We start from the raw sequence: 25,974 nt of genomic DNA, 5'->3' as shown, positions 1-25,974 counted from the left end.
AAACAAGAAGCGTGGTCAGACAAGTTACATTTCCAACTGTATTGGCAGATGGACGAACTCAAGAAGCCATGGATTTTGCTTGTCAACAGGGAACCATGCTGGGTGAAAGGGGAATCATAATAGCATGGAAATCACTGGGACTCCATACATCTGTAAAGTCTGTGACTGTCAACAGCATCTGTGCATCCTTTCTGATGATCTACACCAGCTTATGTCCTGAATTCATACTAATGGACTAGACTTCTATCAACAAGACAATGTATCACCTCCACACAAATATCAGGATGTCACTTTATGATAACAGGAGCTTTAATCTGAGTTTGGAGTTTTGTTATTCCACCTAGGTTCTCAGATCCTCCAAGTGTTAAACTGGGATACCACACAATGTGCTATCAAAGAAAGGAAGAACAGAGAAATCCTAGAACTTGGAATAGACTTGAATTGTAGAATGCTTTGCAGAAGATATTCAGTACATTGCCTATTTTACTATATTTTTCAGTAACAGTGAAAATGTCCCAAAATTCCAAAATTATATACACATTATCCCAATTTTAAAACTATTCATAAATATTGTAAAAGAAAGTACTTACAAGAAGCATTTCATGGAATTAGACATTTCCAACTCTCTCGCTCTCTTCTGATAAGATGATTTTAAAGAATCCGGACATACTAATTCAGATACTCTGTATACACCTAAGAGATATTTTGAAACTGTATTCATCCATATTTTTACAATAATTTAAAAAATAACAACTACTGTCAATAAAAATTAATACTTGACATTCATCATCAAAATTGCTCTAAACATACTACTACTTGCAGAAATTCTAAAAAAGTAAAAATAATTAAAGTACACTGGTTATCATAAATTAAGGAAAAATCACAAACATAGCAATAACTCCCTAACAAATAAGCCAAAACGTGTAAAATTTGAATATGTTGCCAAGTAAGAGTAGCTGAGTAAAACTGTGATATGCAAATTAGTGGCGCTGCTTTCGGAATATGTCATCTATGAGGAGCATAAAAGTCCATGATTGAAAGCAAGCCCACATATTTCACTGTGACAGTGAAATATGAATGTTCACTGTGAATCAGAAATTTGAGATAGCCAATTCGTAACAATGACCTTCAGGCATCATTTGCCTGCAGAACTGCGACGGAGAGCCATTAGGAAACTAGAGGCAGGACAAAGTCAAACAAAAGTGGCCAGATGGCTAAATGTGAGTCCTTCTGTAATTCATTGACTTCGGAGGCAATTTCAAACCACAGATTCGGCATCTAGGAGGTTCAGCCAAGGACGGCCAATTGCTACAACGAGCCCCGATGACCGATATTTGACATTATGTGCACGCAGGAAAAGAACCGCTACTTTGACTTTTCTTAGATCCTCCCTTGCTGCAGCCACCGGAAGGTTCATGTCAATGTCAACTGCGTGTAGAAGGCTTCATGAAGGTGGTCTGTATGCGAGGCGACCAGCCATTTGTGTGCTGCTCACGTCACGCCATAGAAGGGACCATTTTCAGTGGGCACGACAACATGTCCACTGGATGCCTGATCAATGGAAGGCGGTTCTCTTTATGGATGAGTCCAGGTTTAGTCTAGAAAGCGATATTAGGTGTTATTTGATATGGAGAGAATCTAGAACCCGTTATCATCCATCAAACATCCGTGAAAGAGATGCATACGGAAGGGGCAATGTCTGTGTTTGTGGACGCACAGACCTCCATGTCTTTCCAAGAGCAATCGTGAATGCTCAGAATTATAGAGATGACATCCTTGATGTTTATGTGCGCCCATACACCGGGGCAATAGGTGACGCTTTCCTCTTGCAAGACGACAACACAAGACCACACGGGCTCGCATTGTAGATGATTATCTTCAACAGGAAACAGTTATGTGCATGGAATGGCCAGCTCGATCTCCGGACTTGAATCCTTTCGAAAACGTTTGGGATGCTTTAGGGAGACGTCTAGCTGCTCTCAATCCGCCCCCTCAAACCGCTGTCGCGCTTGCAACTGCTTTGCAAGAGCAATGGCTCTCGCTTCCTATGGAACTGATAGACCACATAATTGAATGCATCACACATCACTGTATGTGCCGTATTGCTTCTAGAGGCGATCATATTCCATATTGAAGGTACTATTCTTATAGCAAACTGACACCTTCGATTTGCTCACTTTATACATGTGCTAATTTCTATACTACCATAATTGTCTGGTAATTTATTTTTATGTTACTTAATACCTTACTATGTGTTGTATATTGTGGGTAAGTTTCATTATATTCTATATGTAAGTTTTTCAGTAATCATGATTTTTGTGAATTTTCCTTAATTTATGATAACCAGTGTATATTTCAAATAAGGTACTATTCTTATAGCAAACTGACACCTTCGATTTGTTCACTTTATACATGTGCTAATTTCTATACTACCATAATTGTCTGTTAATTTATTTTTATGTTACTTAATACCTTACTATGTGTTGTATATTGTGGGTAAGTTTCATTATATTCTATATGTAAGTTTTTCAGTAATCGTGATTTTTGTGAATTTTCCTTAATTTATGATAACCAGTGTATATTTCAAATAAGACAAACATGATTGGCATATTATGGTAACTAGTGGTAAAACAAAGTAAAAGAGTTATCAATTAGACATGACTTAGTTTACTCAAAGGTTACAGAATAGACCACAGAAGAAGCAGGATATATCAAGCACGTAGAAACTCTTAAATACACAGGGCTCACATCGTAGATATGGAGTCAGACATTACTCTCTTTTAGATACAGTTAATAGATCATCTATAGGTAAAGCAATATCTCAGGCTCTAAAATTGGTTCCTAAATTGCTGGTCATGAAAATTTTTAGAGTTTGTTACATAATAATTCATGCTTATTTATATCTGTAGTTCTTAATTAACTTATAAATATGTACTAATTGTAAATAACTATATAGTAGTGATTCTGTGCTTTGAAACTGGCCCATTCAGAGCACACTGTAGCTGTGACTGACACTATAATTTATACATGCATTACTCAAAGATTGTGGAAGGGAATTCTACAGAAAAGTGGGGAAAAAAACAGTTTAAAAATTTTTTGCTAAAAGATATTTTACAGTAAAAAAAAAGAGCAAGAAATTAAATAAAATAAATAAACCTCACTTATTATAGCATTTACTTTAAGGATGAAATTTTAGAAAAGAAATACTATTTCATGTGCTGAAGTTAAAAGAAAATACAATGTTATTTGCATAAACACATGGACTATGCAGAATAATATCTTATGCGATTCACGAAATCAAACACCAGTTTTATCCATAGAAAACATTTCAGAGAAACTGCTAAATGTGTTGCCCACTTTGAATTTGCACAAGGCAATGAACATTCTGTCCAACAGTCGTTTGCAATAAATTCTCGGTGACGCTTTGCATATACAGAGAAATGTGGTACTTCAAATCTACAAAATTTATAATACTTCAATAAACAATATTCCTCAAGTAGCTTCACAGCCTGAAATGACAGGGAAAAAGATCTGGCAAATATGATGACCAAGCAATGGGAAAGAAAACCAGTTCTCTTCTGTATTGGAGGACAGGACTGAGAAATGTATGTATGTAGGTACAAGTATATATTGAGTCATATAAAATGTCTCAACGGGTTTTGCCACTAGATGGTGTTGATGCCTATACATCTGGCAACACTCACCAGATTGTCTCAAATGAACATGTGCTTAAAAGGTGACATTCAGCTTACATAGTTTGTGAAGATAGTTTTCTAATTCGTTCCTGTGAATATAGAAAGTTAGATTGATTTGACAATGAGTGAAATATCTGAAGAAATACACTAAGCGATGCTTTTTTACTATAAAAAAGTAAAAATGGTGCAAAAACATGCTGAAAAATTTGTGAAGTATACGGTGAGAATGCTGTGAGTGAACAAAGGACACAGGAGTGTTTTGCTCAATTCCACTCTGGAAATTTCGATGTCAAAAATGCGTCTTGTTCTGGTCAGTCAGTCACTGAAAAAGTCGATGAAATTTTACAACTGGTGGAGCAAGACCAGTACGCAAGCTGTCAGAAAACAGCAGAGGCACTAAACATCAACCACATGACAGTTTGGAATCATTTGAAAAGAGCGGCTACAAAAAGAAATGTTTGGGTGCAACATGAATTTGAAATTTAATTGATTGAATTACCATCAGTGAAATGCTGCTGAAACGCAACGAAATCAAACCATTTTTGAAGTGAATCATTACAGGTGATGAAAAATGGGTGAAATACGAAAATATCAAATGCAAGTGGTCATGCTCAAAGGCTGATAACCTTCCACAAACGACTTCAAAGCCTGGATTGTAGCTAAACGAGGTTATGCTGAGTATTTGGTGGGACTGGAAGAGCTGCTGCAACCTAGCGAAACTATCAATTTGACAATGTACTGTGCACAACTCGACTATTTGAATAAAAGTACACTGGTTATCATAAATTAAGGAAAAATCCCAAAAATCACAATTACTGAAAAAGTTACATGTAGAATTTTATGAAACTTCCCCACAATATACAACACATAGTAAGGTATCAAATAACACAAAAATAAATTACCAGACAATTAGGGTAGTATAGAAATTAGCACATGTATAAAATGAACAAATCGAAGGTGTCAGTTTGCTATAGGAAAAGTACCTTCGATATGGAATATGGTCGCCTCTAGAAGCAATACAGCACATACAGCGATGCGTGATGCTTTCAATTATGCGGTCTATCAGTTCCATTTCACTCATTGTCCATAGGAAGCAAGAGCCATTGCTCTTGCAAAGCAGTTGCAAGCGCGGCAAGGGTCTGAGGGGGTGGATTGAGAGCAGTTAGACGTCTCTCTAAAGTATCCCAAACATGCTCGATAGGATTCAAGTCCGGGGTTCGAGCTGGCCACTCTATGCGCATAATTGTTTCCTGTTGAAGATAATCATTTACGATGTGAGCCCTGTGTGGTCTTGTGTTATCATCCTGTAACAGGAAAGCATCACCTATGGCCCCAGCTCATAAGCATTAAGGATGTCATCTCTATAAACCGAAGCATTCACGATTTCCATTGGAAAGACATGGAGGTCTGTGCGTCTACCCATAGAGATGCCACCCCAAAGCCAGACACTCCCTCTTCCGTATGCAACCCTTTAACGGATGTTTGATGGATGATAACAGGTTCCAGGTTCTCTCCATATCAAATAACGCTTACTATCGCTTTCTAGACTAAACCTGGACTCATCCGTAAAGAGAACCGACCTCCATTGATCAGACGTCCAGTGCACATGTTGTCGTGCTCACTGAAAACGGTACCTCCAATGGCGTTACGTGAGTGGCACACAAATGGCTGGCCGCCTCGCATACAGACCACCTTCTATGTGGAGTTGGCGTTGACACAAACCTTCTGGTGTCTGCAGCAAGGGAGGATCTAAGAAGAGTCGGAGTAGCAGTTTTATTCCTGCGTGCACATAATGTCAAATATTGGTCATCGGCGCTCGTTGTAGCAGTTGGTTTGAAATCGCCTCCAAAGTCTATGAACCACAGAAGGAGTCGCATTTAGCCATCTGGTCACTTTTGTTTGACTTTATCCTGTCTCCAGTCACCCAATGGCTCTCCATCGTAGTTCTGCAAGCAAATGATGCCTGGAGATCATTGTTACGAATTGGCTATCTCTGATTTCTGATGTCACTATCAAAGTGAAATATGTGGGCTTGATCACAAACATGGACTTTTATTCTCCTTGCAAATGACGTATTCCGAGTGCAGCGCCACTAATTTGCATATTGCAGTTTTATTCAGCTACTCTTACTTGGCAACATATTCAAATTTTACACGGTTTGGCTTATTTTTTAGGGAGTTATCGCTATTTTTGTGATTTTTCCTTAATTTTTTATAACCAGTGTAATCCAGAAAGAGTGAGCAGAATTGGCCAACAGAAAGGGAGTTGTGTTCCATCATGACAATGCACAGCCATACACATCTTTGATGACTCGGAACAAGTTGATAGAATTTGGTTGGGAAATTCTGACCTTGCGCTGTCTGACTACCATTTGTTTCAGTCTCTGCAAAAATCTCCTGATGGTAACAAACTGGTCGACCGAAGCACACTGAAAATCACTTGGCCAAGTTTTTCAACGATAACTCACAGAAGTGTCATGGATAATAATGGTCAATATGTACTTGATTAAAATTGATTTTCAACAAAGAAAATGTACCAAAAAAACGAGGAGACTTTTTGTATCGGCCTATATATATTGTGTGCATGTATACACATACATGTACCCTGCACAAAAAAAAGGGGGGGAAAGTTCTATATCTCCCGTTCTACTGGGCCAATTGACGAAATTCAAATTGCGATTTTCCTGTCTTGCAAGCACGACTTAGGATATATATTAGATTTATATATAGCATCATTCTAACATAGGGATATTGACACAAAATTGGACCTTTTTCTGAAATTACATGCTTTTTTTTTTCCATGTTTCAATTTTATGCTTCAAATTATGCCAGACTAATACATTTTCTAAAAAATCACACAAGTAGTTTTTAAAAAATTAGCTCTCAAAATTTTAGCTCCTCAATGTTAATTGAATTTGATATATATTTATTAATATTTCTTTTTTATTAAACCTTTCTGATGCTTCCTTTCACATTTCGAAATTTAGGTTCATTCCAAATAAAATTCACTCATTTTTTATGATTTATTTTAATAATTTGTATTTTTAAATAACTTTTATAAACTTTTCAAAAAACATTTTGAATCATAACCTATAAAATTTTTACCATCATCTTAAAGTAGGTGTATTTCTAAGCATACCTGCAAAAAATTAGACTTTTATTCAACATTTTCTAAGATATACACGAATTTACATATTTGCGCAGTTTGAAATTTGGTATCTTTTTTTAGCGATAATAATGCCAAATGTGGTTTATGAATTTTGTTAAAGTGAATTGCCACGGCTATTTTTAACCTTAAATTTCAAATAAATTTTTACGGAGAATTAATTATATATTTTTCCCCTCAATGACGCGCAATAAATATTGAATACGTATGAAAAGCTTCTTTTTTTTTAATTATAGATGATATTATTCAAATTTTTAATATTTATTTAAAATTTCTTTCTGTCTCTTTTTTTAGTCCAAAGGGATTTGAATCCCGAAGGACTATTAGTTTCGTTTTGGCATTTTGTGTCGGACGGATAAATGTCGGTTCACTTTTCAAACTGTTGCCATAAAATGTTAGAGTCCTGCATTATATTTGAAGAAATTAAATAATGAAAATCTGCGTAAATGTATGTATATTTCCCACATTGTCATAAAATAACGGTACATAGAGTCATCGAATTTTGAATAACGTAATCCTCCAACGAATATGAGCATGTGGAAGACCAAATTTGAAATTTGAAATTTGTTTTATGATCGATTTCCTATTTTTTAAAACTTTGACAAATTTTTGATTAACAAACTCAAGGATTTCAAAGCGAGCAATGGCAACGTTGTGCAGAAAAAACATTTTTATCTCCAGCGCGTGAGTCTCTGTATCGGAAATTCTAAAGATATGCTCGTTTTAAAACTATTTTGCGATATTGCTGTTGCACTGGATCTTATGGTTTAAGTGCGAGGAACATGATATTTAATAAAGAAAGGTAACACACAAAATGTTAAAAAACGCCCCTTTGGACGTAATTTAAAATCTGAAACATTTCAGATTTTTTTTTTTTTTTTTTTAAATATATTTGTAAGATAAATATTTACCTTTGCTGTGTTATCGTCTGCTACTTTACTTTAGCTGCATTTAAATTGAATTGTCTAAAACTGAGAACATTCGTTTGATGTTTATTTTCACAATGTTTTTAAGCAAACAGAAAGTTGACAGTTTGAGTCATGTCTCCCAGCTTTGAGAAATATATATATAAATATAAATTTTTACGTTCATCCTCTTAGAAAGAATGTTTTAAGTAGTAATTTTCTCTCATGTTGTAGATTATACAAAAAAACATGTTCTTTAATATAGAAATTTTTAGGCTTAAAAACTTTAAATAATATGATTAAGATTTTTTACACCCGAAATAAGAATTCAGTCACTCAGTGGTACAGGATAAGCACTGCTGAAGTGGTTTATTTCTCCTTCATTTAACAAAAATCTTTTAATTCAAATATTTATCCTTTGGACTTTGCTTTAAACTTTATTTATAGATAAAATGTCTAGACAATGAAAGGCTATCTTCAGCTGAAACTCATTTGATGCAACAGATATTTTAAAAAATTTGACAAGAACACAAAATTTATGGAAGTGTAGCAATCGAAAAGTCTTAACTTTCTTGCTCAGCACTGAAAACATATTTAGAAGTAAAGAAGGTAATTAGGGGAGAAAAGCAAAAATTTAAAGGGGAATCTACTTCAATGATGTTGGGTGTTCAAAGAGAAAACACTTGGACGCGCGCACCAGCAAATAGCAGAAATTGAGTTAGTAACTAATGGAAAAGACAAAAACCATATCGTTGCAGTTTAAATTGAAAAGCGACCGGTTTTCGGTCGCTTTTCAATGGTTGCATGAATTTAAATTACGTCATAGAGCATCATATCGTATCATAAACAGAACATCCCATGATTTCTCAGTTGAATTATTTGAAGATTCAGGAATTTATCCAGTGACATTAAAAGGTATTACAGTCAAAAGTCATTAATCCGGACTCGTCGGGACTTCGGCGATTCCAGATTATCGATTTTTCCGGATCATCAGTTTAAATCTGGTAAGATGGCATGCAGAAATTATAAAATTAAAAATACGAAACCGTAATTTATGAAATAAAGAACAATTATGATCTAAAGGGTATCAAAATTTACAAAAAAAAAGCTTAATATTTATTTGTTTACTTTATTAAACATTTCTTTCAATGTAAGTTGTTTAAGTTGCTTCGTTTATGTGATAATACTTTCTCTTTAATTCTATAAACAAACATGATTTCTTGTTCAGTTACAAAGTTCTGCTGTTCAAGTCCTATAATTGCTGTGTCAAGAATACCGACTAATTTGTCAATCGAAATTTTTTCGTTTTCAATAACCTCTGTGTCACTTTCTTCACTATCGGAAGCGAATTAATTATAATGACGAGGAATTTGATTTAAATCATATCAAAGACAGAGTACATCGAGATGAAATACTACATTTAGTAAGGAATTATAAGCCAAATAAAATAAAAACATCTGCCCCGAAGATAAGGATAGTGATGACAGATCAACTTCCAATTTATTGTGTGCCGCAGCGTTTCTTCCTCTTCCCCCCCCCCCCCGCCGCAAAGTAGCGTGAAATTGATAAACAGATTTCGGAATGGTTAGATAAACAAAAGACATGCCTTTATCCACTTTTTGCAGCAATTCCACTTCTTGTTTGATGGACATCAAAACATACTTTCGCTTTGTAGATCCTTTGGGAGCTCCAGCATCAGAAATTCTATTTGACATAATCGAAAGTTCAAGCTTACTTTTATACAATTGCTCTAACAGTCTGCAAAAAATAATAAGCCGGATCCAATTCAAAGATTAAGGAACAATGCAATCTGCGACATTAACTGAAATAGATATTTAGATAATTTTAGCTTATACCATCCGTTATACATTAAATGCGCAGGCGTGAATGTATTATGCGCAGCTGTAAAGGTCTTACGCGCATGCGTGAACGCCTAACGTCAACGCGACGCATGTGCAGAAAGTTTGTAGCTTTGAGGTTACGACTTTTGACTGTACTCACGAATTGTCCGAATTAACGACTTTTGACTGTACTCACGCCTTCTTAGCATGCCATTGTGGTGCAGTGGTCTGCACGCTCAATGCGTATTCGAGAGGTCCGGGATTTAATTCCCGGTGAGGGCATTGTTCATTTTTCATTTCCCCTGCTTCCCCCCCCCCGATGTCTCTACAGTGGCACCCGAACTAAAAGGTAGCGAAAGATGATTCTTCACCAGGATTTGGCGACTGGGTCCTCTAATCTCCAGTCGCCCTTTAAAAGTATGTAAGGTATTTAAAAGTATATAAGGGGAGTATATGAGGTATTCCTCCCACCTTCTTAACGGGCCTTCAGTGGCATAGCTACGATTCCAGCGCCCGGGGACAACTGAAGAATTTGCGCCCCTTTATGTGTGCCAAATGGGAAAACATTCCATTAAAAAAATTTGTAGCATCAATTTGGCACCCCCTGGATGCTGCGCCCGGGGACAAATGTCCCCCCTTGCCCCACCCTAGCTACGCCACTGCATGCCTTCATGGTGTAGTGGTCTGCGAGCTCGGCACGTATTTGAGAGGTCCGTGTTTTGATTCCCAGCGATGCAATTGCTCATTTTTCAAGTTTCCTGCTTTGAAAAAAATCCTAATGTCTCTAAAACGTATATGGATACCATCTAAAGGCTTTTCCCTCTTGATGAAACCAGTTGAAGAACTTTCTAAGGCAAATCAGCTGGCATACACATTACACATGAGAAAAAACATGAAAACGTCCATGCAACCAGCCTGTTTGCCGGGATTCGAACCCCGGTGCAAACTACCAGTATTCAGCGACTTTACTGCTCGGCTGTTTTGAAATGGAAGGCGATAAAATTATTTAAATTAATGTCAGAAGTTGAATGCTTTTTAATATACTTGCACAAAGCCTAAAAAAAGACCAATTATTAAAAAGAAAAAATAAATTTTTGCATAAAATTTAGTAATTTTTCTTATTTAAATATTTTTAATTTTATGATATTTGATTCTTGCGATTTCAAAAATAAAATATTTGACTAAAATATTAATAACATTTTAAGAAATTAAATATAGGATGATAAAATTGTGTAAAGCAATGGGCACAATGATAAAACTGTTTAAAGCAATGTATGCAAGTTATTCTAAATTAAAATGTCAGATACATATCTCTCTTATTTATATATCTTTTCTGAATGGAACATTGAAAGGTGTGTTAGCTGTGCTTTACTGTATTTTCTATTTTAATATATGCTGTTTTCAAATACATCGGAGTCTGAGTCACAAAGTATTCTTCCAAAAGAAACGCGATTCAAATAAATAAAATCAAGTTTCGAAAAATTTATATTAAATATATTTAAAATGTGCAGTTCGAATGAATGAATAGAAAATTTTAAAATAATTACCTGAAGAGACAATGCAACACAAAAAATTAAAATAAAAGTCTAAAAATTGAAAAATTATCTAAAATAATAGCTATGACTAAAAAAGTATAGTATAAAGAAAACTATTTGATAATAAACAATGCACCTTTTATTTAAACTACACAATTCGAATGAGTAAATAGAAATTTTTAAAACAGTTATTTGAAAGAAACCATGCAACTTAAACAATTAAAATGAAATTCGAAAAAGAAAAAAAAGTATTTAAAATAATAAGATAAAAATATAATATAAAAAACATTATTTAAAAGAAAGAACGATGTTACTTTTCCCCCCCTCTCACGCATAATGTAAAAATAAGTTGCCATACATTAAGAAGTTTGCCAAGTGAACTATTCTTGGCATAAACTGAAAAAAAAAAAAAAAAAAATGTGCAATATAAATGTTTGAATTTCTCCATAAATTTTGCACCAAATTTTACAAAATTGAATATGTAGGCATAATTTGAGTCGTAGAATTGAAGTATGTAAAAAAATTGGTATGTTATTTCAGAAAAAGTCTGATTCTTGTGTCAAAATACCTATGTTAGAATAATGCTATATATAAATCTAATATATATCCTAAGTCACGCTTTTGAGCCATGAAAAACACAATTTGAATTTTGTCAATCAGCCCAGTAGAACAGGAGATACAGAACTGTCCTTTTTTTTTTTTTTTTTTTTTTTTTTTTTTTTTTTTTTTTTTTTGCGCAGTGTACACATATACATCAACACATACAACCATACAAACATGCACACATGTTTGCATTTTAGAATCCTGTCCTTATAACAGAAGTATGCCAGAAAATCTAACAAATTCTTGTTAGTGAAATGAAAGTACAATAACTGCCGTACAAAATGCCTAACATGTAGAGTGGACTTTCTTAAAGTGAAAGACAATTTTATTACTAAAGGTGCATTCAAATAAAAGTCAGCAGTTACATTACAGTCAGCAGTTACATCTGCCAAACCCGATGAATACATCAGAACTTCTTTAGAAAAATGGTTTGAGGATAAATATGGAAATGAAACCACGCCATACTGTAACTCAAATAAATGCAAAGGAATTTTTCAGAAACCTCAATGGAATACAACATGGAACACCTGCAGATTTTCCTTAGTCAAAGTATAATAATTCAAAATGTCGACGGTACTATTCAGACAAAAATGTCTCATCATTCTGAAAGATATTTCTTTTCCTGATTTCTTTTGTAATATTTATAAAATAAATGTTTAAAAAATGTCTATGATTTATTTGTTAAAGGCTGTTAAGGCGTAAAATGCATCTATGTAAAAAACCTGTGTTTGGTGTGCTTGGTTTTCTGTGGAGTAAAGACTTATTGAGTTCAATTCTAAATAAAAATGTGATACACTCCTAAATGAGGGAACCTATTTCTACATCAAACTATTTTTTTTTTTTTTTTTAGTAAGGCAACATGAGCAATAAACCAAGTTCTTTTTTATGTATCTTACCATAATGGTCTCAAACTCAAATTGCATATGGGCTGAATACACGATCTAAACAGCTGGTGGACATCTGCTTTTTTTTTAACAAAGCAACATTTTAAACTAAATTTTATTCACTAACTATTTATTAAAACATACATCAGCAGAAATAATAATGATGCAAATGAAAAAATTCCACATTATACTTATTTCCTACCCTGAAATCCAAAGACTGGTACCTTCGAAAAATTTATGCAAGTTACTCTTTGTCAAGCCCATTACCAGCTATTAAATTCTCAAAGCTGATTTTTATATCAAATAATTTTGACATGCCGGATTAACTACAAATAGCTTACTTAAACTAAAAATAAATAAATTATGAATACTTTCCAAGTGGATCAACACTTGAAAATATATAATTAACAGCACTTCTTTTATTTATTAAATGTATCTAATCACAAATATATAAAAAATTTATATATTTTATACAAATAATTTATAAACTTCTTCATTTCTTAATACAACTACAAATACCTCATGGTGTTTTTATTTTGATAAAGTTCATAAGCTTAGAGAAAAACTGCTAGAAACTACAGGGTTTGTCCACAAAATAGGACTGATTTTTTTTTTAAAAATGTTCACAATTTTGATATATCGACTTAATAGTTTTCAAATCATGTCCCTTCTGCATCAACACAGCATTTCCAATGACTGCCAATCACTAAAGACTTCCTGTATCGCAGAAACTAGAATGCTCTTCAACTCCTCTGGACCGAACCATGGTGCTGTCCTTTCATGACCCTTTTCCACATCTGGGCTGTGGGGTGGAAGCTGTGTGATGCCATGTGTGGTCAGGATGTCCATGACAGCAAAGGCAGTGTGGCTCAGCAGTGTGGCGAATTTTCAGGATGGAGCTTCCATAATTCAACGATTGCTGGAAGGATGCAAGAATTCATTTTTTGAATCAGAGGTGGTCAGAGTTCCAAAGATTTCACACATTCACTATTTTCATCCCTTTTTCCTGTTGAAGGGTGCTCTGACCATTGCTCATCTTTAACTTGCTATCTTCCCTCCTGAAACAATTTGTACCACTCAAAAACACTTGATCAACCTATGGCATCATTCTCATAAGCAGTCTTGATCATGTCATGGGTCTCACTAGCAGTTTTACCCAAGTTTGACGCAAAACTACACCATTTGATGTTGCTCTAACAAACAATTCATTGGGAAGATGACAAGGCACCTTACAAGGGATTCACATTAAACTCAATCTACACTTCATGAAGACTTGGAGACAAATGGTGAAAAGTATGCTGGTAGCTAAGATCCCTCACAGCCTATTCAGTGCAGTATCACATGTAGATGCTGATCAGTTAATCTGTTCTCTTCTTATTAATTTTCAACTATGGGAAAAACTCTTCACAAATAAATGTACTCCCAAACAAAGTGATTATTATTATTATTGCAAAAAATTGTAATTAAGGATATTTATAGTTGGAGAAGTATAAAAAAAAGTTTTGTTTTGAATGGTAATGAAAATAATGTCAAATTGGACTCCAAATGATTAAAGTCTTAAACTTCATCTTCAGATTCTTGTCATAATAATGCTAATTAATTTACAATAAATGTATTCACAGGCCATGTAAAATTGCTTTAGGAACTGCATGCAACCTGCCAGTTTGAGATCACTATTTTACCTTATGTCCCTTTAACGGACATTAACCACCCCACTTTCCTCGGTAGAATCCCTTTTCCCATTTTTAGCATATGCATAAATTTTAACAGAAATCCATTTACCAGTTACACAGTGCACAAAGACAACTTTCACTATGATCACTCAGCGCTATTTATTTATTGTCATTTCATCAAAACACTATTTTCTTTCCAGACATTCCATTCTCTCTGTTCCTTTCTTTCAGAATACTTATATGCAGATGTACTGTAATAATGTATAGCAGATGCAATCATCAGTCACTCATGATAGCAGGTCACTCCTACTATGCATCAGAGGCACAATGATGGCATGATGATATGTTGATGAGGTGCTACAGCCAATTATGCTACCTTACCTTCAATGGCTACAATATAGTATTTTCCAGCAGGACAACGCAGCACCACAGACACATTTGTTAGACTACAAGCCTTGCAGCATGTCACATTGCGTCCTTGGCTTATAACATCCTCTGATCTTTTGCAGTTTGAGCATATTTGGAATATAATTGGTCATTGTTTGTCAGTTCTCCCTCAGCTATTAATGGAGGAAAGGTTTGGAGTAAGGTTCAGAGTATATGGGCTCCATGTCCTCTACAAGGTACAGCTTCAACAAGTATATCTTACTGGCTCCCTGTATATTTCAGCACTGCATAAATATATTTTTCAATATGTAACATCACTTATTTACATATGCATGTTCTAAGCATCAGTTGACATCACATTCTACCCAATTTTTCATGGTGTACATTTTCTATGTGAGGCAGTAAATGTAGGGAGCAAGGCTAAAAGTTTGGTAAGCATTGCTCTAGAATATCTCTGATTTATTTCTGGCTATTTCTGGTATTTGCAATAAACAGAAAAATGTGTTAAAAAAAAATGATAAAAAAAAATCAAGGAACATAGCTTCAGCTAAAATATGTTGTACTTTACAAATTATCTTTCTTTAGATAATATGCAATGATCCCATCAGTCAGTTCACTTTCAAAACATGTGGTAAATGCATTTTGTGAAAGTTGCTTCAGGGGACCTTATAATGATATGAATTTTCCTAGTCTTTATCATTTCCATTTTTCGTACAAGAAAATGCTTTAATTTAATTGCTGCCAACTATCGTACTGTCAAAAAAAAAAAAAATTATTAAATTGTGCCTTAGAGGTACAGACTACAAATTGTGTTACATACAGAAAATACTTAGAAATGTATAGTGGGAAAATAAATACAGATCTTTATGGTTCTTTGCAGTAGTTTGTCAACAATTTTACAAATAGAATAGCACTGAAATTACATAAAATTAAATGCTCTTTAGAATAAAGTCAAACTAAACCATAATGAACTTCAATGAATCATAATAATAAGTAATAATAATAACAATAATAAATTATGTTAATTTTGTTATTATTATTAAACTACATATCATTATTGTGGTTTCTGAATAAAGAATTATATACTCAATAAGAAATAAATAATTACATATTCAGCAAGGTAAGCAATTTTGGATATGATTTTTAATGAATTTATAAATTCATTAAATATATCCAAAATGTAACCTTTAATTAAAAAAAAAAAAAAAAAAAAAAAAAAAAAAAACCTAATATTACCCATAGGCTGTTTCTTGTACATGTATGGTGGAATATGCTTTTCTTTAAATTTGGAAGAACCTTTTACTACACATCTTGTCATTGGTATCACATCAGAAAATTCTCCGACGAACATACTTTCATTAAGATGCGATTTCATTAAACTACTTTCTAGTACATTAGATACTGTTTTTTTGTCATTATTCACATCTTCTTGATAAGAATTATGAATTTTATCCTGTTTTTGGATTCCAAAAATAATGGCTTCTTTTTGATTAGAACTTGAACTAGACTCTTGATAATCCCAAAGAACAGAATTTATCCAATGTAAATTATCTGATTCAACTGGTGCTGCAATGTCATCAATGATAACAGGGTGACTACTCTCCTTATCATTATGGTACATATTACAAGTATCCAAAAGCTTCTTAGAGCCTACTTGAGATACATCACTGTTGCATTTCACATCATCACATACGTTTTTGGAGATGGAAGGAGTTTTATAATCCATTTTCAATGTTTTTTCAATACCAATATCATGTGCAGAAATTTTTAAATTAAAATTTTTGTCTTTCTGTTTCAAAATAATTCCAGATTTCAAATTTTTCTCAGGAATATTTTCATCTTTTGGCACATACTTGCAATTTTCAGCATAAGAACTATCACAACAAACAGAAAGACAATCAAATTCATTAATAGGTAACTTCGAATTGCACTTATTAGAGGATAATTCAAATAGTAAATCATCAAATTCTTTAACCAACTGGCTGTGATCTAAAGTTTCTTTCATCATTGCAGATATATTAGGAGAACAGATATTAAATGAACTTTTATCAGAATTAACAACTTTCACAGCACCAGCTGTAATGCCCTGCATATTTTTGCCCTTTTCATCAGTATTTTGAGTTCTCCATTCATCACATTTCTGAACGCTTGGAAACATTCTACTAGGGTCCCAAATCCCGGATAAATGACTGAAGGAGATACTGCTTTGATCTTCTATTATTTCATAAATAATACAACCTTGTTTACCTGAAGGGGAAAAAAAGGTACAATTTTTATACTTTTACAAAAATTTCAACTAAATTCACAAATTTTAAATAAATTTTTGAAAGTATATGTTTTTGCATTTAAATAAATTTAAATGCAGAAACATATACTATTTGCAGTTTAAAAGTTCAATAAAATAATAATATACAAAAGATATATCATAATTAAGTCTGAAAATACTGTAATAAAACAAATGACTTCTTGGACATAAATTAATTCTTGGACACAATCTAAAAATTAACAATAATTTTTAATCTAAAAACAATTTGAAGTTATTAGATAAGGGGCATTGTCTAAGAGCATGCAATGCACAAGGCATATGTCTATTAATGTAAAATTATGAAAAACAAATTATTTTTTAACTAAATTGTATAGCAAAATTCTTATTAGAGTTCTGCAAACCAGACCTCAGGTGGATTGAAAGGGTGACCAGTTACTGAAAATGTCAAATTTTATGGAAGAAGGTACGTGTTATTCACAACTCGTAATAAATAATTCATTCAACACCTAAATTCAAAGCAATTTTATTAATGCCCTCCCTTTTTCCAGTTTATTGTCCCCCTTTTCCAGACAAAAAATTTCATTTCTACTGTCATATTAATTTACTTTCATTCATTTTTCATTTATTTTATATTGATTATTTTTTTAATATTTCATTTATTTGTTTGACATTTTCTTGTGTACTGATAACACAACATTCATAAGCCTAGATATAAACTGTTGTAACTGTTGTGACTTATCTCACTTAACTGACAGTAACATCAGAACAAGCCCACGAAATTCATCATGGCAAGGAGTGCAAAACTGCACCTGTTGATGGCCTTGATCACCATACAGGTGACAGTATGACTTTACTCAGTTCCACCCCCAATTTTGATAGAGAGTACCCTAGGGGGACAGCCCAAGGATCTCCCATACAGGTGATATAAACTAAGAAACTCTACTCAGGATGAACTGAAAGTTTAGCCTACAATAAGATGTAGCCATAAAACTTCAGACAAGCCTGCTACTGGTTAACAAGAGAAACGAATGTAAACACACCAGCAGCTACTTAACTTCCTTCAGCTAGTAGGCCACTATGGGTAGACTGAAATGTCCATGAAAAGAACAAACCTGTTGCCAAATATGTTAATACAGGTTCCACAAATAGTGTCACAAAGGAAAAAAAACAAAAAATTGCAAAATTAGAATACCATAACAAATCGTATTATTAATTTATTAAACTTCCTTTAATTTTTTTTATGCTTTAATTTCTTATTTACTTATTTAGCATAATTTAACTTAATTCATTAATACTTTTGTCTTTTTATATTTTACTTGATTTTAATTATTCACTATATAAGGTTTTATTTATTTTCATTATTCTTGATAACCTTCCATAATGTTTCAACATTTCTAATTTTAGAAATTAAGCTCTAGTTGTAATATTATAACAAACTGAAAGCTTTCAGATTATGAGCAATCAAAAGGACAGATTTAATTTAAAAAAGCAAATGAAAATAGCTATAAAACTATACATATAAAGATGTGGTAACAAAATTTTAAATCAATAGAGAATTTATACAGTATAAAGTCTGAAATTTGGACGTCCAATATCCAAAAAGATCTAAAATCTGGACCTGCGGACCATTAGCAAATTTTTCTTTTTAAGAATTTTTTTTTTGGGGGGGGGGGGGGAAGAATATACTGTCCACATGCACATTTGATATTTTTCTATTGTAAAATATGTGGAGAGTTCAGGTTCTTAATTCCACTTTGGCACTAAATAAACTACCTCTGTTTTGAAGATATGATCATTCATTAACATAAAACATGTATGATCAATAATTTTGCTCCACAGCCATGTTTTTGCTTAGCATACATCTCAAACCAAAACATTCTACATTGAAACTATGTTGATTTTATAACTACTGAATAATTTATATCCTTGATGCCAATTTGACTAATCTTCATTTATTATTTTTTGTTTTCATCACAGCATAACTATCAACTCAAGGCAGCCTGTGAAATGACTCATGTGTCTAAATAATTTTTTTGTTAAATACAAGTAATGTGTACCAAAAAGCATGATAACCTTTTATGTTGCCAATATAAGACTTTAGCTAACTGTATTGCGGAAGTGTTGAATATGCTGATGAGGAGAAATTTCTTTGTAAATGATACTCAGAGGCCAAACGATTAGATTTAGTGCTTTCTGAATTGAAAATAACTTATCTATCATTCAGGTAAACCCACGACTAGCGCTAGAGCTGGTGCAGCTGCACTGGGGAGCAAAATTTTTAAAATTTAGAAAAACCCCAAAATGGCAAAATCCTTAGAATTTTAGGAAAGCACTGCGACGCAAAATTTAGGGGCAACAAAATTTCTAAAATTTAGGATAAGCTTTAATCTAAGAGACTACAGCCTTAAATATATGTGGAAATTTATTTATTCAGGACTCAGAAAAGCCTTAAGCAAGTGCAGGAAATAGACATAATAATAAATAACTCAACTCATATAATTCTGGCTTAACTTCAGCAGTGCAAGACAAATTTTGAGAAGCAATATGTCTACAATCATCAATATCATGATACATTGCCAACAGAATATAGCAAACTATCATAATAGAGGCAAATTTGAAGGTTTTCATACATCTCAAATGAAAAGTAAAATTTTCCAATGAAGAAATGTGGAGAAGCAGTAATAATTGAAGATGACATAACAGAAGTTCTTCATTCTAATGATAATGCCTTAATGATCAGTTAAAGATGGCAAAATCTGTAGTATGGTTCTAAATCCACAAAATGTCATTATCGATAGACACAGAAATTGCTGAAAGCAAAAAAAAAAAAAAAAAAATTAGATTGACAATTTAGTGGGAATTACAATTATTATTGAAGTAATTTAAATTTCTGAAAAATAAATATAATCTTATGAAGTTAAAATATGTCAATGGTTTTTAATGCATGTGAGAAATTTATATGTATTCTCACTGAAACTGTTACTTATATTCTTAGTCTGGAAGACCTTAAAAAATAATTTACATACTTTTGTACACGAAATCTGTTGTTTATTCATATCAGCATTTACATTAATAGAGAATTAAATTTATTTTATATAATTCCAATCACCTAGTTAATCAGAAGCTATATTTATAAGTTTTTGTACTTCCAACATTTGATATACCTGGTTTTTTAAGCAAAAATTATTTGCATTGCTTACCTGTTGGCAGTATTAAGTGAACAATTTTTTTTTTTTTTTTTTTTTAATGTTAAGTTTTTCAACAATACAGTAATGAACAGCAGAGAGAAATGTATCACATAATTAATTATTATTGAAGCTGATGCATGTCTAGTGCACATGAAAATAATCTTTTATTTTATTTCTGAAAGTATGTTTTTACAATGCTCTGCAAGCAGCTTTTTATTTCCTCAATGTTTTGCCTTTCAGATTACTAGGATTATTCTCAGAAATTCAAAGTTTTACATTAAGTTTGTGTATGAATACAAAATAATTTTTTAATAAAAAGTCAGAATTTTTTGTATTGCTTGGCCATGCTCAAAATAGCTTTCCAGATATTGTGGGACAAAATTGCCTTACTTGCGACGAGTTCTGTTGACGATAAAACTAATTTTTTCAAATGAAAGTTAAATGCTGTTTGGACTTTTGAACCCAATAATGTTTGCATCCATTATTACTAGAAAAAAGCAATCAGACCATTCACCAAGAAAGAGGGATACTTGATGTTCCAGAATTTTAGGTTTCGAATGTAACAATGAAAAACATTGGCCTCAGTTTTCTGCAAGTTTTCAATTATATATGGAATGCATTTTCATTTTTTATCACAGAGCTCCAATTATCTGGATTCCACATTAATCAAAGTTTTTGATTTTTACCGAAAGAAATGTGTTTTGTATTTTTGGTTGGGTTTTAAGAAACCGAAATTATTTTAGTTTTTTTTTTTTTTTCTTATCTCTATAATCTCTGGTGAAACAAAACCTGATAAGTAATGAATTTCTTTCCCTACAAGAATATTAAAAGACCTATACAGATTTGATTCCAGTACTTTAGAACTCCACATATTATTTGGAGATCTAAATTACTTGGTACAGATCAATAACCAGTTCATATACTGTTTTATTTAATAATGAAAATTTTACAGTCGAGGAAAACCTGTTCCAGAAAAATAACAAACCATATTTATTTAGATAATTTAGTGTGTTGGGCAATCTTTAAAAAAAAATTTAGTCAGAAAATATATAGATATGTACAATCTGCATTTAATGTACTTAAATCTAATTTATGAATTAAAAAGGTATTATTCTTATGTTGATACATCAAAGTTTTACCTTACATTAATAATGTAGTAAATAATCTAAAATATAATAATAAAAAAAACTTTTTATGAAACCATTTCTCCTTCTCCAGATACACTTCTTTTAGTAAGTACAATACTATGTACAATGCTGCATATTTATGTATGTAAATAAGGTATGTACCAAAGCCAATACTTTTCCAGTAAATTAGCCTACTATTTTTCAAACAGAAAATATCACAAAAAATCACAGCATAATTTTCCATAAATTGTTAAGTAAGTATTGGACCACTATGATGAATGAAAGTAACTCATTTAATGAATGGATTAATAAACAAATATCTACCCCATACAAATAAATTAAAATTGAACAGTCATGTAGGAATTGAACACCGCAGGAAATATCTTTCCTGGGTTAATTCCTATATGACAATCCTGGATTCACTTGCTGCTAACACAAACTAATTCATGCCTTTGCATTTTCTTAATATATAATGCAAAAATGAGCCAAGAAACTTTTCTAGAAAAGAACTCATTTGGAGACAAATAACAACCTTGTTATACGCTTCATCAATAAATAGATCAACAAGCATAAAATACATTTATTTACTGAGCCCATAAGCATAATAAGCTGAATGTGGGTCAAGGATGTATCACTCTAGAATTTGATATTAAATTATATTTATTTATGACAATACAAATAAAAGATTCCATGTATTTATTTTTTTAACTCTTTAGATATTCCTAATTAATTTGTATTTAACCAGAATTCGGAATACGGCTGAGAAACAAAAATTTTCTTTACGTTAAGATATTAATTAAGTCATAAAATTACAATATTTTACAACATAATAAAACTATAATTTTAAAAACTTCAGTTTAATCTTGATGATGTTTGTTTAATTTTGGCAAATTATCAATAATAAGAGTTGTGAACAATAGATACTACTTACAAAATATTGAAATTTGCAAAATAAACAAAACTTAGTAGTCACAGTCAAAGATAATATTATACATAACAAATTAAAAGTTTACTTAAACACTGTTTTCCACCTATATTACTGATAGTATTTATCTATTTTACTGTTTATTGGATTGAAAACTGAAAATTAAAAGCAGTTTCAATAAACACTGTTGTTGCTATGCGAAAAAAATATAGCATCATTTTCATTCGATGTTTGGCAACAGCCATTCTGACATCTAATGTCAAATAGTTTGTAAACATTTTGTTCAACAAGGTGACTCGATCTTCGAATTTTTTAGATTTCAAGAAATTATTTCCAAATTTGGAAGCACCCCTTACGTTGATTTTATTGTTATATGTTTGTTCTGCTTTATATTTTGAATAAGTATTTTAAGTTGTGATTTGAGTTGAACTAAGGTTTTGAAATTCGCTATTGTCGTAATACCTGGATTTCCTGTTTCTGATTTCTGGTGCCCAATGCGTAACATTCTGGCTTTATATCCCAGTAACGAGGTATATCACAAGTTAATAAAAAGTATTCGTTCATTCAGGAATCTGAGAAGAAACAGAGTAATACAGACACATCCGAGAAGCTTTTTGAAGAACTCTAGTAGTTTGGCAGTGTAATTTTTTGAACATCGAACCGTATTTAAATTAACACTTACTTTTCATGAGACTTTCCTTCATAATTTTAACATTGGAAGAGAATCTTAATAAGAGAAAGGCATGAAATTTTTAGAAAGCAGTCGATTTGAAGCTATAAATTCTGCTCTGCGTTTTCAGACAGGAGACTGTATAATAAGTGGAAGGTAAGCGTGTTAAAATTTTTTCTCCTCCTAAATAAACGCCGAGTTTAAAACTCTCAATGAAGATATATCTCCTATCCCCTTTTTATACAGTGTTTTCATATATGTTTGTAGAACAACTGTATAGTTTTTATTCACTTGAATCATTTTGAATGTGAAATGTAATTATTGTCTTGGCATGCCTTATTTTTTCCTATAAAAATATAAAACGCTTCATATTGTCTTGAAATTTATATGGAATAATCAACAGTTTTTTTAACTTCTTATAACTGGGTTATAATCATAATGTTATCTTTATATCCATTTTGGGCGCTGAGTAACTGAAAATTTGAAATTGTCTTTATTTGTAATAAAATTTCTGTTAACTGGAAAAAGATCTCCAATGAAAAGGTAATAAAATAGCTTAAATAACTTAATTATCATTTAAAAGTCATTTGCTCTGTTTCATAACTGGAAAAAGATCTCCAATGAAAAGGTAATAAAATAGCTTAAATAACTTAATCATCATTTAAAAGTCATTTGCTCTGTTTCATAACTGGAAAAAGATCTCCAATGAAAAGGTAATAAAATAGCTTAAATAACTTGATCATCATTTAAAAGTCATTTGCTCTATTTCAATTTTAAAATATGATTAACATAATTAAAAATGTTAATGCCTTTTTTAATGAGTGACTATTATTATAATGTAGTGGACTGATAATATTTCATATATATTCATACTGTTCTGGGTTCTGGTTCAGAAATATAATTAACATAATCGAAAATGTTATGAATGATTTTTTATGGCTAACTAATATAAACTAATGAATTGATGTAGTCCATACATATTCATATTGTTCTTTTAGGTTCTGGTTCAGATTTTACAAAAATATTTATGCAATAATTAATCACTTTTAAGATTTTTTTAATTCAAAACTGTTTTTACGCATAAAAGTAGTTCAGGTGATGTATTTTACATTTATACTGGATATGTATCATAATCTGTGTTAGCATTTTGCAGTTCAGAATTATGTTTAAATTAGTTACCTCAAAAATTTTTAACTATGTGTTATTAATAAAGTTTAAGAAGTATAATTATCTCATGAGTGTATATTAATCTATAATACTGGAATGGTGCAATCACACTCAGTGCTGACCTCACTATAGTACAGTTAGTAATGAGTAATAAATTTCACTCAGTACTGCGTGATTCACTCTTGTATGGCTTGGAAAAATTTACCAGCAGAATAATACGGCTTTGAATGTTTCTGCTAAAATATATACTGCCGAAATGAAGGGTATATACATATAATATATACTGTTTGGTCATGCTCATTTGACATGAGATGTGCACTCACACACAGCGAACTTACCCTCACTTTCTGTGAGAGACATACTGCATTATCATTTGTCTTTCTCACCACCTGATTTATTTTTTTAATTTTTATTCATAATTCATTCCTAAACACACTTATAATGAATGAGAAATGAAAATCTGATAGTAGTTTCTATAAACCCAACTGTTATAAATTTTTAAATTTACTAGGAAGGCTAGAAATTATTAAAATTCCTTAGGATGGCACATCACGTGCCAAGATTTCGATAAAAGTATACCCTTGACGAAACTTCGTAATTTTTGGCGGCACATGGATACCGAGTTTGTGCAGTTCTTTGACTTGCTATTTTGGCTTGTGTAGCAGCGATTTTCGGGCCAAAAATCGCTGCTGCACAAAGCAATAATAACAAGACAAAGAATTGCATAAATCAGTATCCATGTACACATCGACCTACTTCCACTTAATCCCAGAATTGCATAAAAATGGCATTGCAAACTTCCTTGACTTTATCCATGTACACATCGACCTATTTTCACTTTTAAAAAAATCAGAGAATTTCACTAACTAGGCTTTGCGCACTCCCTTGACTTTATCCATGTACACATTGAACTATATTCACTTAAAAAGTCAAAGGAACTGCCAACAAAAAATATATAATCTGAATAACTACATTTTAAATCAAACAGTGAAATAACATAAAAAAGGAAGTTCATCTTAACACTACATGAAGGAAATATCCACTTACCTTATTTACGAATTTATGCATCTTCAGTCAAACAAAATTCGTTAGCAGCATCCAAACGCTTCCTAAAATTATCTGGACTATAATCTGTATACTGGTGTTGCCACATAAATTCACAAAAATAAAAGTATCCGATGTTCGACCATACGCATTTCCTTCTTCCAAACAGGACACTTAATAATGGCTACTAAGTAAACCTTCATTCACACACCTGTCAGTTAATGCTTTTTTCCGTTTCGTTCCAAATTCTACAGAAACTTCAAATTAATCTTACCACATTCAACTAATTTATGGTGTAAACCACAAAATAACAATGCACTTATCCAACACACACAAGCCCTTACCTAAAACCCACAACACACATTTTCCAAAATTTTTCTTGCGATTCAAATTCACCACAACCAATTATGTCATAATAGGGTTTCCATAGCATTCAACTACTCAGGTTGTCTTAAATGAGACAACAACTTGGCAATAAATGAAACAACAGCTTTGCGATAATACAAGGGATGCCCTAAAATCTACTCTAACCAAGATTTCAAGAGATAAAAATAAATGAATATTCAATCTGAAAGATTGTAGGGCTCTACTCTTATATATGCCCTAAGATCACCAAATGTAGCGATATATGTTCTGCACTGGTTTTTGCCGCGATTACGTGCTGTGCGGTGGTTTTGGGGACGATGTTGTTTGTATGGCAACCCTTTTGACATTGAAACTTAACTCTTTTACTGCAGTGGTTTGATTGCTCATTGGTTCGTGTCGTGCATGTTTTGAAATGGCTTATGTTGCAATGATGGACGTGATGGCAAGATTTCAGTCGAGTATTTTAGATTGTGTGGAAAGTAAATTTGGTATTAAAAGGTACGATGTCGGAGTTGTTTACGGGTGTGTTTATG

At 32.3% G+C, this 25,974-nt stretch overlaps 2 protein-coding genes across 9 annotated transcripts in view; one reads left to right on the top strand and one right to left on the bottom strand.

Moving 5' to 3' along the window:
- The window catches only part of LOC118188033 (uncharacterized), a 66,449-nt gene extending 44,099 nt beyond the window's left edge, over positions 1-22,350 (bottom strand). For 2 of the 7 annotated variants that reach the window (XR_004758045.2, XM_035358368.2), the window contains exons 1-3: positions 19,446-19,581; positions 15,925-16,935; positions 591-693 (exon numbers count right to left, since the gene is read on the bottom strand). Coding sequence is in view for 6 of the 7 variants with exons in the window: in XM_035358368.2 (XP_035214259.2) it covers positions 591-693; positions 15,925-16,935; positions 19,446-19,521 (1,190 nt within the window). In the remaining variant the exon portion in view is untranslated. The other 5 variants (XM_035358370.2, XM_035358371.2, XM_035358372.2 and 2 more) reach the window with 5 other exon arrangements.
- A 115-nt stretch (positions 22,351-22,465) lies between these two features.
- Maf1 (repressor of RNA polymerase III transcription Maf1) overlaps positions 22,466-25,974 on the top strand; it is a 55,607-nt gene continuing 52,098 nt past the window's right edge. Inside the window, exon 1 of one of the 2 annotated variants that reach the window (XM_085827490.1) lies at positions 22,466-23,020. In XM_085827490.1, coding sequence (XP_085683616.1) covers positions 22,938-23,020 — 83 coding nt within the window. In that variant the 5' untranslated portion in view covers positions 22,466-22,937. The remainder of the gene's footprint in view (positions 23,021-25,974) is intronic. The other variant, XM_035358374.2, reaches the window with a different exon arrangement.

Source organism: Stegodyphus dumicola, chromosome 1 (genome assembly GCF_044657685.1).
Source record: "Stegodyphus dumicola isolate Sdum_Otavi_A_Nest chromosome 1, ASM4465768v1".
NCBI lineage: Eukaryota > Metazoa > Arthropoda > Arachnida > Araneae > Eresidae > Stegodyphus > Stegodyphus dumicola.
Note: the sequence above shows the minus strand (reverse complement) of the source record. Positions and strands in the feature narration are given on the sequence as shown.